The sequence below is a fragment of the Dipteris shenzhenensis genome, chromosome 1 (genome assembly GCF_047967505.1).
Source record: "Dipteris shenzhenensis isolate YYH24624 ecotype China chromosome 1, Dip_SZ_1.0, whole genome shotgun sequence".
Taxonomy (NCBI): Eukaryota; Viridiplantae; Streptophyta; class Polypodiopsida; order Gleicheniales; family Dipteridaceae; genus Dipteris; species Dipteris shenzhenensis.
Window position 1 is genome coordinate 72,366,167 of NC_141596.1, and position 11,052 is coordinate 72,377,218.

General features: G+C 47.7%; 2 protein-coding genes across 2 annotated transcripts; one reads left to right on the top strand and one right to left on the bottom strand.

The window, feature by feature from the left end:
- Window positions 1-902: 902 nt before the first annotated feature.
- Window positions 903-3,588, bottom strand: LOC147906339 (conserved oligomeric Golgi complex subunit 4). The gene is made up of 2 exons (XM_087378166.1): window positions 1,843-3,588; window positions 903-1,714 (listed from the first exon to the last, which is right to left on the bottom strand). The coding sequence occupies exons 1-2, from the start codon at window positions 3,553-3,555 to the stop codon at window positions 1,085-1,087; spliced, it is 2,343 nt and encodes a 780-aa protein (XP_087234292.1). The 5' UTR covers window positions 3,556-3,588; the 3' UTR covers window positions 903-1,084.
- Window positions 3,589-9,891: 6,303 nt separating this feature from the next.
- Window positions 9,892-10,720, top strand: LOC147906340 (uncharacterized). The gene is made up of 4 exons (XM_087390937.1): window positions 9,892-9,911; window positions 10,004-10,072; window positions 10,154-10,219; window positions 10,527-10,720. The coding sequence occupies exons 1-4, from the start codon at window positions 9,905-9,907 to the stop codon at window positions 10,718-10,720; spliced, it is 336 nt and encodes a 111-aa protein (XP_087247063.1). The 5' UTR covers window positions 9,892-9,904.
- Window positions 10,721-11,052: the final 332 nt, after the last annotated feature.

Sequence of the window (11,052 nt, forward strand, 5' to 3'; positions counted from 1 at the left end):
GGTTTCCAGCTTGGACCAACATTGGGACATTTTTGCACACAGGCATACAAGCATTTGGTATACACTAGATTTTTCATTGTTTTTGCCCGTAATGCAAGATGCATGTAAGGTTCTGACCTGAGAGGGACTGGTCCATCCATTCCACAGAAGTCGGCACCTCCGCGTTTTCCAGCCACTCTAATCATGCAGTTTCTGTGCTTTAGATGCACTGACCTTTACTTCCAGCCTTGCCACCCTGCTCCACCAAGCCACGGTCTTGGGCGTGACCAGAGGATGCTTTGGGTCTTTTCTCAAGCATGTCTTTACCCCAGCCTGAATTCCAGCAGCCACCTACCCACAACGACCCTTTGGTAATCTTATGCTACAAAGCTGGAGATCTTGAGTTTTTCAGTTGTTGCGATTCTCAAGAGACTCGCCAGACTAGCCAATTCAGGTTTACCCTGTGCAAATCAATCAGTTCATATTTTGCCTGCTCCCAATGGAGCATGGGCCATGTCTGCAACATTGTATAAGTCAAAGAGTACTAATACAATTAATTGTATGTTTTTGTGAGTAGCACATCTGCACAATTTCCTGCATGTAAAAAGTAAAAGATTATAGTAGCTTCGGTTCTCATTTTGGCCAGTCAAAATTTTAGAAATCTCTTATTTATGACTATGAATTTGAGAAAACACAATGGTGAGCTTATCTAAAACATGTACTCTCATGTTCCTATCTGGATTTTTGCATACTACGGACTGCACAGTGACAGGAGCAGTGACAGGAAAATAGTAGAAAAATGAGTTATTTGAGTCTTTGTGTCATGCAAGCATTTTTCGACAAATGCATTATTTGAGTCTTCGTGTCATGCAAGCATTTTTCTACAAATGAGTTATTTGAGTCTTTCTGTCATGCAAGCATCCTTTGTCGAAAAAGAAGTTAAGCAGTTAATTGCAAAATTCATGATACGGTTTTACAATGTGTGGGGGAGTTGGAGAGAAGTTTGCCTGAATTATGCCCACCAAGTAACCCCGGCCTCGGAGATGTATTGCACTCCACATGGTATTACCAAACCTTTCATACACCGTGTTCAAAAGCTACACTACTACAGCTTCAATGCTTGAATAGCTTCAGGCTTAAAATCTACCCTCAGGCTCAATATTCGACGAGCTTCTGCTGGTGTAAGTCTCCAAGTCATGGGTCCCGAGTTTTCCCCCCAGTAATCTAATATTTCTGAGACCTTTTCCAAATTTAGAATTGTTGCCATCTGAGTCAGGCGTGCAAACTTATCTCTCACAGTCCGCTGAGACATACCAGAAAAATGTCCTACCAAAGCCCTCACATCTCGGTCGAGTTGCAAGCCTCCCAACTGGTTGAAGCGTTTCTGAGTCATAATCACTTCCAGCCTTTTTGAGATGAAATCAATGATGAGATGCACAAAAGAATCATAATTATTGGTGGTCATTACTGGCTGCAACCATGTCACATTTGTCTCCACAGCATGAAGCAGCTTCTGCACCCAAGGGTTATTCACCTCATTCTCAGCATACTGCGCCTCTGTCAGCTCGTAGCTTATTGTGCCAACAGCATCCAAAATCGGCCGCAGCCTGGGAGTCACACTGTTTGCAAGTTGCTCGAGGCCGGCATTAAGTAGTTGCCTAAAGATGTTGCTAGTTTCACCCAGATCTGTAAGGCAGGATTTTGCCTTATCCCTGTCTCCAGGTGCTGTGAAAGTCTGCCACAGTAGCGCAAGAGAAAAACATCAATGTGTTTGTGAAGGGATAAAAATGGAAAAAGAAAAACTCGCAAAGACACAAATGCTAGAATTCAAAATTGAGCTTCTACAAAGTAGAAAGAACTTGCCTCTGTGCAGTGTTCCTCAAGATCATGGCGCAGTTTGATGACATACTCTGCACTGATGTCTACATTATTAAGAGCTGTTGCAACCTCAGTGCCAATCTTTAACACACCAATACCTCCAGCGAACAGCTTGCCTGCTAAGTTTGGCTCACGCAACTTTCTATGTAGAGCCTCCTTGAACTCATTGTTCAACAGGTTGATTGCACTGTTAATTGTTGCTAGTACAGACTGCAAATTTAGAGTAGATATAGCTCTCCTCGAACACTGTTGTAAAACATAGAATACATCATCTACCATGGAAGTGGTCAGAGCATCAGCACCAAACTCATCTATTTTGATTGCTTTTCTCACATTCTCAGCCATAAAATATTCCTCGAGGACAATGTAATGCATTGACAACTCTTGAACCGTCCTGCTGAATGCACCAGTGCGAAGCACAGTTGTGGCTCGGGGACTCAATTGAGCTCCTGCAGACTCTGCTTCTCTCATCTTTGAGATCATAAATTGACTATAATCCTCACTCACCTGGCTAAGAGAAACCATTTCCTCCAGATATATTCCAATTTCTCGAGGATCAGGTCCCTCTGGTGCTCCCACTGTAATCAGATTCTTGTTGCTATTAGTGTTGATTTCTTTAGAGAGTCTCCCTGTTTTGCGAAAATCCATGTATCTCTTCAGAATCAGACTACCCCTTGAGTCGCATTCTTCTTGGAGCTCCCTAATTGCGTACACAATGCCATCTTCCCCACATAAAGTTCTTAGGATCTCCTCATTTTCCTGCACTGCCAAAGCAATGTCTTTAAACAGACCACCCAGAGCTCCCACAAAATCTGGTTGGAGCTGTGACTTCCCTGATGCGACTTGTTCTAACGCATCTACAAGGTCCTCAAACTCTCCTCTGGCTCGGAAAACTATCACTTTCCTGAGATAGTTGACAAAGAGTTGCAAGCCTTCCTCCTCCAGGCCAAGAGGAGTGAACAGCTTCACAAACCGCACAACGGTAGGATGATCTCGTTCCTCTACTGCTACGGTCAACTTCTTTCTTATGATGCTTTCTAGACCTGCTTTTGACTCCAGGAGTTGAGCCCTCTGCTCGCTTCCCGTCTGTTTTTCCTCTCCTTCCCCTCCAGTGGTGGCTGTAGAATCACTGTACTCAGCATCAAGATGCAAAAAAGTCTCAATGTATTTGGCTGCGGATTCGTAATCCTCGGCGTCGAGAGCCTGCTTGGCACCATCGATGCAATTGGCGCGATCTACAATGGCGTCGACCCTGGCAAGGGTGGCTTGGACGCGAGATTGGGCAAGATCCAACTCCCGAACCTTGCCACTGACGTGATCCGCGAGGGCACAAGTGGAGCGAACGCTGGAAAGCATCTGATCCGAATCCGCTTTGACGATCTCCAGAACTTCGGCCGATTTGTAAAGGCCGTTGAGTTTCTTCTCGAGCTCATGGCGCTGCGAGAAGAGAGATTCGAGATCTGAGTCGATGCTCCTCTGGTATGCAATGATTTCATGGAGAAGGCGAGTCATGGCGCCGACATCGGTGAGGCTACGGATGTGGTCGAGCAAGCCAGGAGCAGAGTGATCGAGAGGGGAAGGAGGAGGAGGAAGTTGGGAAGAGGGGGAGGAAGGGTCGGGGTGATGGGTGGGTGAATGGAGGGGGGATGGCGAAGCGGGAAGCAGGCCTCGGACCAAAGGCCTGCGTGCCGTCGCCATAGCTCCTCAGCTCTCTTCTTGTTGCCTTCTAAATGTCCCTCTTCACGACTGCAGATGAGGGAGATTAGGCTTAAGCGAAGGCCCAAGGGCCGAGTATTAATTCCAAATTAAGTGATTGCTCTCATTGGCTGCTCCATGTACTCGCCATCGCCCACCAGGTCTGGTGAGCGCACTTCCCTCAGGGTCTAGTCATGAAGGGCACAAGAGGGGATGAGCTGGGTGATAATGGCTCTGGGGAGTCTTCAATGAGTGAAGTGATAGATGGTCATGCGGGGGCGGTAGGTGAGGAAGGAAGCTCAGAGGATGCACTATTGGCTCTTGGAGTGCGTGCCGAAAGGAGCCTCAGTGGAAGCGTGTAAAACCAGACCGGAGCCCCTCTCGTACGCGGAAAAGGTAGGTCGAAGAATCAATAGCGGATTTTCTTGCTAAGAGGATGAGGAAGCCTGGAAACTGCTACTAGTGGAGGGCGCTAGAAGTGCCAAAGAGGTGGAGAGAAAACCCTGTCTCGTTCGAGGCTGGCAAAAGGCATTCGGTGGGTTGTAGGCTTGACCTCCAGGACCTCAAACCAAAGCTCACGTGTCTAGCCAAGGGAGGGGTGTATTTCTTTTTCACAGGAAGGATCCAGACCACGATTGAGCTTGCAGGCCTGCTGCAGTATGAGTGTGAGATCTCGGCTGATGGCTTCTCGTCAAGATTTTTAGGCAAAGGGTTCTTCCTAGTGAGATTCGCCTCCGAGGAGCTGAGAAACGAAGTAGTTGGCAAAGCCTTCCAGTTTGCGGGAGCCGCAGTGCTGGTGATCCCGTGGAGCCCATCCTTCAGCATAGATGAATTCCTCTTCCACGAGTGCCCCGTTTGGGTGGAGTTCCCAGGCCTGCCGGCGCTCTTGGCAAGCTTAGTGGAAGCCCTAGCAGCCACTCTGGGCAGGGTCTTGGTGGTGCCGCAAGCACCGCCCTCCTCAACTGAAGCACGGAAAGCCTAGATCCTCTGGGACCGAAGCACAGACACCTGACTTTATCACAGTGGAGATCTCCGGAGGGGTCACCTTTGCCCAGTAGGTGCGGTTCGGCCACTTTCCGAACTCTTGCTATCTGTGTCATGCAACTAACCACTACATGCGTAATTGCCCCAAGAGATCGGCGAACACCAGACGTGCAGAAATAGAGAATGAAGGGAAAGCGGGGGAGCCCCTTGGGAACCAAGAGACGAGAATGCCCACGGCTTCCCCCAACAAAACACAGAGCGGAGATAAAGATGAGGCAGACCCGCAGGGAGCCCAGAAAGAAAAGGAGGCAGGAGACAAGACTAAGAAGAATGGACCCCAGAGCAATGAAGGATGGACACTGGTCAGAAAAAAGGGGAAAGCAAAGCCTCGACATGCCAAGCCGAGCCTACCGAAGGAAGGTCACTTTAGTGATGCTTCCTCTGACAATACCCAAGAAACGAGACCGGTCCAACATAGAGTCGCAGGTGGGCATACTCTTGGGGGACAAGCACAAGAGATGGATGAGGAAGTGGTCCTCGCGACACTGGAGGAAGACCTCCCAGAAGCTTACCATCGGAAGAAAAAGATGACGACGGAGCAGCCTCGGAGACACGTCCAGGAGGGATCTACTCCCGCAAGCTGCGGACTATGTCGAAACGACTCAAAGACATGGCCCGAAATGCTAGGCAAGGTAAGGAGAACCGTTTCCATTTTATTCGTGATGCATATAGGGTCCTGGCAAGCCAAGAAGCCCCATAGAACGTCAGGCACAGAGGTGAGGTTGGTGGTGTCGGTTTCGTGGAACCTAAGAGGGTGGTGCAACCCGGGGAAGCAATGCGCATGCATGGCGACCCTGCGAAAGCTCAACCCGGACATAGTCCTTCTGCAGGAGATAAAATGCGGGGAGTCAGATGGATTCTGGTTCTCCCTGAAAAAGATGGGCTATACCCCCTTTGTGAATAGCCCCCTGAGAGGGAAAGGGGGCTTGGCCATTTTGATAAAGGCTACAGCCAAGGCGAGAGAACTCTTCAGAAACAAGAAGGGGTGCTTCATTGCAGTCGCTATAGACATTGAGGCTTTTGAGTTCAACACAGTAAGCGTCTATGCCCCTAATGCAGTGAAACTCAGAGCTGAGTGTTGGGGGCTGCTCAACTCTCACATCGCTGGGAGTAGGTGGATACTCGGAGGAGACTGGAACTTTACAGAGAAAGCAGAAGACCGATCACATGCGCTATGCTAGACCTCGGGTGCACTCAACTATGCTTGAACAAAGGCTTAACCGATTTGGCAGAGCTCGACCCCGTTGGGTACAAAGGATTCTCTTGGTCCAACAAACGAAGGGGAGAAGAATATCATGCCGCCAGACTAGACAGGTTCTACCTCTCAGATGAGGGGTGGTGGTGTTGCGCCCCGATGAGCGACGAGATCGCACAACACTCTTGCATTTCAAACCACAGCCCGGTGTGGTGGTTTAGTTTCCCAGTGTAGATCACATACCCGTTCGAGTCTCCCTTTGCTCTCGACAACAGATTTCTCCGATGCAGGGACTTTTGCAATATGGTCAGGGAGTCCTGGGCCGTAGGTAGAGAGAGGAATGAGGATCTTTACCTACGCTGGGACAAATCAATCAGATCAGTGGTAAAGGGAGTCAGGAGCTAGATGCAACAAAAACGAAGAAGGGAAGGGAAATTGGAGGACCTCCTCAGGACCCGCCTAGCCTTGAGAAATGTTGTGGATTTGGCACCAAAGGATGCATTATGCACAACCTTTTTAGCAGAAATAGAGAGCTATATTCAAAAAAGGGAAATGGATGAGGCGGAGCACGCTAGAGCCAAAAGCAGACAGACATGGCTGGAGCTTGGAGATTGCCCATCCAAATTCTTCTTTCAAATGGTGAAAAGAAAGGCTGAAAGGAATAAAATTGACAGAATCTTTAACAGTGAAGGAGAACTTGTAACCAAATTCTGGCATATAATTGACATCTTCAAAACCCACCTGGGAGATATAGTGGGCAGGAAAGCAGACCAAAATCAGCAATGGGAAGATGCTATGGCCTTTGCCGTGATAGGAGTGGAGCCCATAGTCTCTAAGGGATAGAGATCCCTCCTAGCAAGACCCTTCGACATGCAGGAAGCTCATGAGACCCTTCAAGGAATGAAGAAGGACCGAGCCCCGAGCCCGAACAGGTTGACCACAAAATTCTACCTTTGCTTCTAGGACATCCTAGGTGGGGATCTGGTAGAGGTGCTCAATGCAGCAATGGACAGAGGATCCCTCTCAGCTGACGTGAATGCAAGCCTAATGAAATTGTTCCCGAAGCGGCAAAGTAGAAGCCATGTCGGTGATTGGGCGACCAATCACCATGCTCAATACTTCTTACAAGCTGCTAGCTAAGATGATGGCACAGAGAATAAGCTTCCTATGCACACAGCTGGTGGACGTGGAACAATTTGGCTTTGTTAAATCCCAAGAGATATTCAATAACATTCTCAACGTCTCTATGGCAATTGACTTCGCTGAGACAAAGGGCACGAATCTAATGATCTTCGGCTTAGATCTTAACAAAGCTTACGACTGAGATGGGATTTCATTGAGAGGGTCTTCGCCAAGCTAGGGTTTGGGAAGAGATTTGGATTTATGCTGTCAACCCTATTCAGTAATGCTGCAGCAATCCTATGCCTAAACGGAGGTATTGTGGGAAGATTCGATCTCAATAGATCGGTCCGCCAAGGGTGCCTGATTGCTCCCTTTCTCTTTGCTGTATGCACAGTGCCGTTAATGCTGATGCTTGAGACCTCACAAGAGGTGGGGAAATTCAAAGAGGTGACGATGCCTTCCGCGGAGAGTCTCTGTGTCCAATTGTTTGCAGATGATGTCGTCCCTGGCGGATGAGCAGAGTGTGCAGGAGCTGATGCTGGTAATGCAGATTTTCTGTCAAGCCTCCGGGTCAGAGTGCAGCTATACCAAAAGCTTTGGTATCAGAACGCCGGCCCCAAGCTGGGCCCATGACCTTGCAGTAACATGGTTTCATCGTGGGGAGGTCGTTAGATACCTAGGAGCCCCAATCAAGGTCGGGGTCTCGATGAAACAACGTTTCTAATGGTTCTTGGACAATATTAAATCCAAACTTAAAGCTTGGAGCGCTGGCACAATTTTGGGTGGAATGCGTGTTTCCTAATTCTGAAGCATGCCCTTTCAGCAACAACGGCCACAATACTTAGCCTCCCTCTCGACCTTCTACAATAGCCACTGGGCTCAAATAGAGAAACTATTTCGTGCATTCTTGTGGTCGGAAGAGGAGGGTAAGAGACACATGCACTCAGGGAAATTGTCAAAATCTCAGGGAGGATGGCCAAGTGGTTTATAGAGAATGGGTGTGCAGCTAGAGCAGGGTCATGGAGTGCATTGAACTGGTATAAGAGACTCTTCTCTGACTTTCGTCTTAAAATCAAAGGCTCGGACCTGGTCACGTCCCTTTGCAAGGCGTGGAAAATCTGCATCCAACAGATCTTGTGGAGAGGTAGACCAGGACTGAGGGTGGATGGAAGCCTCTATGAGTCCATATGGTGGGGGAAAGCCCTAGCAACAAAACGAGAGAGACACCGTTTGCTAGGCTAAATATAATAATGGCGAGAAATACATTTAGAAAGGGACTACAGACTTGGAGCCAAATCTAGAATGACAGAAAAGGGGATTGGATGACAATGGAGGCCATAAGGGACAGATTTGGGTTGAACCCCCAGGAAGAAACCTAGTTAGTGTGATCCTGGAGCAATTGCCAAACTCATGGTCCACTAACAATATTGCGGCGAAATCAGGACTAGACTCTCAGTGGCATTTGAGAAGGACGATGCTGACAAAGCTCTCGGGGAGGAAAATTTACAATGGCCTGATTGAGGGAGGCACCCGCACGATAGCCCTGAATAAATCCTGGGGCTTACATAGATCGATAGCCTGGTGGAGAGCTCGTCTGACAGACATATGGAAAGGGTGCAGGGTATGGAAGCTAAGCTTCCTGATGTGGAAAACTTTAAACCAGTGGATCCCAGTCCCGTCCCGATTAGCGAAATACATGGATATGAGTCACCTCTGCCCGCTATGCGGAAGCGGTGCAGAACGGTACTCCACCTATTTTGATGCCCTATGGTGAAAGCAGCATGGTAGATAGTGGCAGCGGGAATCAGGAGATGCGGGCTTATGCACAACTTCAAGCTGGGCACCAACTAGAAAGCAGCCCTGGTGGGGGATAACTATGGGTTTGCCTCCATGCTAAAGGCGTGCTAGCCATATGTATGCGGTGCGGCCTTATTCTCAATCTAGAATGTACAAACTACTTCGCTTTTGATCGCTGTGCAACAGGGACCAAAGACACCATGGTCATCAACCTAACCAGAAGAAACCTTTCTGAGATAAGCTTCATAGCCCAGAAGCATGACCCCCTAGTGGGGGAGTGGCTGATGAAGATCGCCAAATCGGCGTAGAGTACTCCTAGGTGCTGGTGACAGCGTAGGCCATGGGCGGGAAAAGCCCTTTAAGATGGCCCATTTTTGTACACTTCTGTTAACTAGCAATAAAATTGGCTTTTTTTTTTTTTAAATAAAGTGATTGGTCTGATTTCCATATTAGTCTCCCCATTGGGAGACGTACCAATCTCTCCATCTCCACTTTATGCTTGCATCGTTGCATGAAGTAGTTTTATCTTCCTTGTGTGCAGTTTTTGCGTGTTGTTCTCGCATGCAATTTGCATGGGGCTCTTTGTTGCATGGAGTGCTCCATCTTCCTCGCGTGCGGACCCTTGTGCTCCCATATCACATTGTTCAAGCTCCGTGGCATGCAGTTTCCTCTACTCCCTTGTCGCGTGGACCTTTTCATTGCATCTATTGGTCACGTCTCTTGTGTCATGATTCCTGTGGTGAATTGCATCAATGGGATGATTTTGCTACAGTTTCGGAGGTTTCCTTCCTTGACACAAAAGAAACTGTCTTTAGGCAGGCAACAAAGTGGAACCAAACTCCCTTTTTGCCCTCTCGTTGAGCCACGTGGCACACTATAAAAAGCAATCCCAAACCCACATGAGCGAATCCTATATTTGATGTTGCTAGATACTGCCTCCCCGGGTCTAGTTTCTCTCCCTCCTTTCTTGTTAGGCAGTGGCTTGGAACGAGATTCTACCTGCCCATCTTGATACCGTTCATCACTGCTACCTGCTCGGTTCTAATTCCTACATCACAGTGTACAGGGTGGTTGAAGGATTTCAAGCAGTGGAGCTCCTCACGCCACTTCTCCACTGACTGGTAGATCTTTCAAATTTTCTATCTTCGGTTGGAGGTAGTTCAAGCGCTTTGAGTGCCAAAGTACAAACCCACCATGATCGGTATAGCCGTGCCTATATAAGCAAACCAAGATTTCTCAGCTTTATTTTTTCTTCGATCTTCTAGATACTATCCATTGTCCTGGTTACTGTAGTGATGGCTTTCTATGGAGATCTTCCCACCACTGACTCTATGGAAACCGATAGCAAGGACTTTGAGAGGGGTATTCATGTTTTTGGGCTTCCTCTTCTGGCTTCATATCTTCCTTCCTTCCTTCATATTGTGTCATGCCTTCCTTGTACAGAACTGGAGAAGCTCTATGATCTGACACACGTATCACCCGCTCATGCAGACACTAGAGATGTAATTGGTACAAGTTTTCTATGCATGTAACCAAGTTGTGTGGATTGTCCTCATCTCAGAAACTATTATTTGTGGCATGCCAGCTGATGCGATTTTCGTGAAAATAAAAGAGAAAGTGGATAGCTCTAATTGCATGATTTAAGAGTTTGCACAACCCAACCCCCATCCAAGCATGTCGAACATGCAAGCAAGCATAGTAGATCACATCCCTCGCTCCGGTAAACTATCATGCGTGTAGTTTTTGATTCTGTAGGTGTGTCTCTCCTGTGCCTTGAGTCCTTGCTATGATTGAAAGAGTTGCTAATTGTTTGCAGAGGAGGCCATTGATGTGGTTAAAAGAGCTCAAGCCATGGAGGTTTGGCTTGGTAAGCAAGTGATGGGGGAGGAGGCCGAAACCTTTTATGCGACTCCAACTATGGAAGGTGTGGATGCATATTGGTGGCCATATTCTTTTGAGCACGTGTTGCTACTACATCTGCAAATGTGGCGGGATGTTCACGCGACATGAGAGAAGAAACCGCCCTAAAACATTCGTTAATTAAGAAGCTCACGAAGAAGTCATTGAAGAGAGCATTTTAAGATGCAACCAAATTCACATATGAAGAAGGAATGTACTATGCCCTACTTTCTCCTATTTTGTTGCCGCCCTCAAATTCTTGCTCCGTCATTTGCTTACCCCTCAAAAATCCTGGCAAAACAAATGTTCATTCCGACGTCCTCTGCAGGGTATTTCTTTAAGAATCCCCGTTTGTATGCGTATTGCGCCACATACCAATGATGTTGGTATACTTTGTCGATTTAATTACAGAGAGCATTAGCAAATCTCTTTTTGGAACCAAG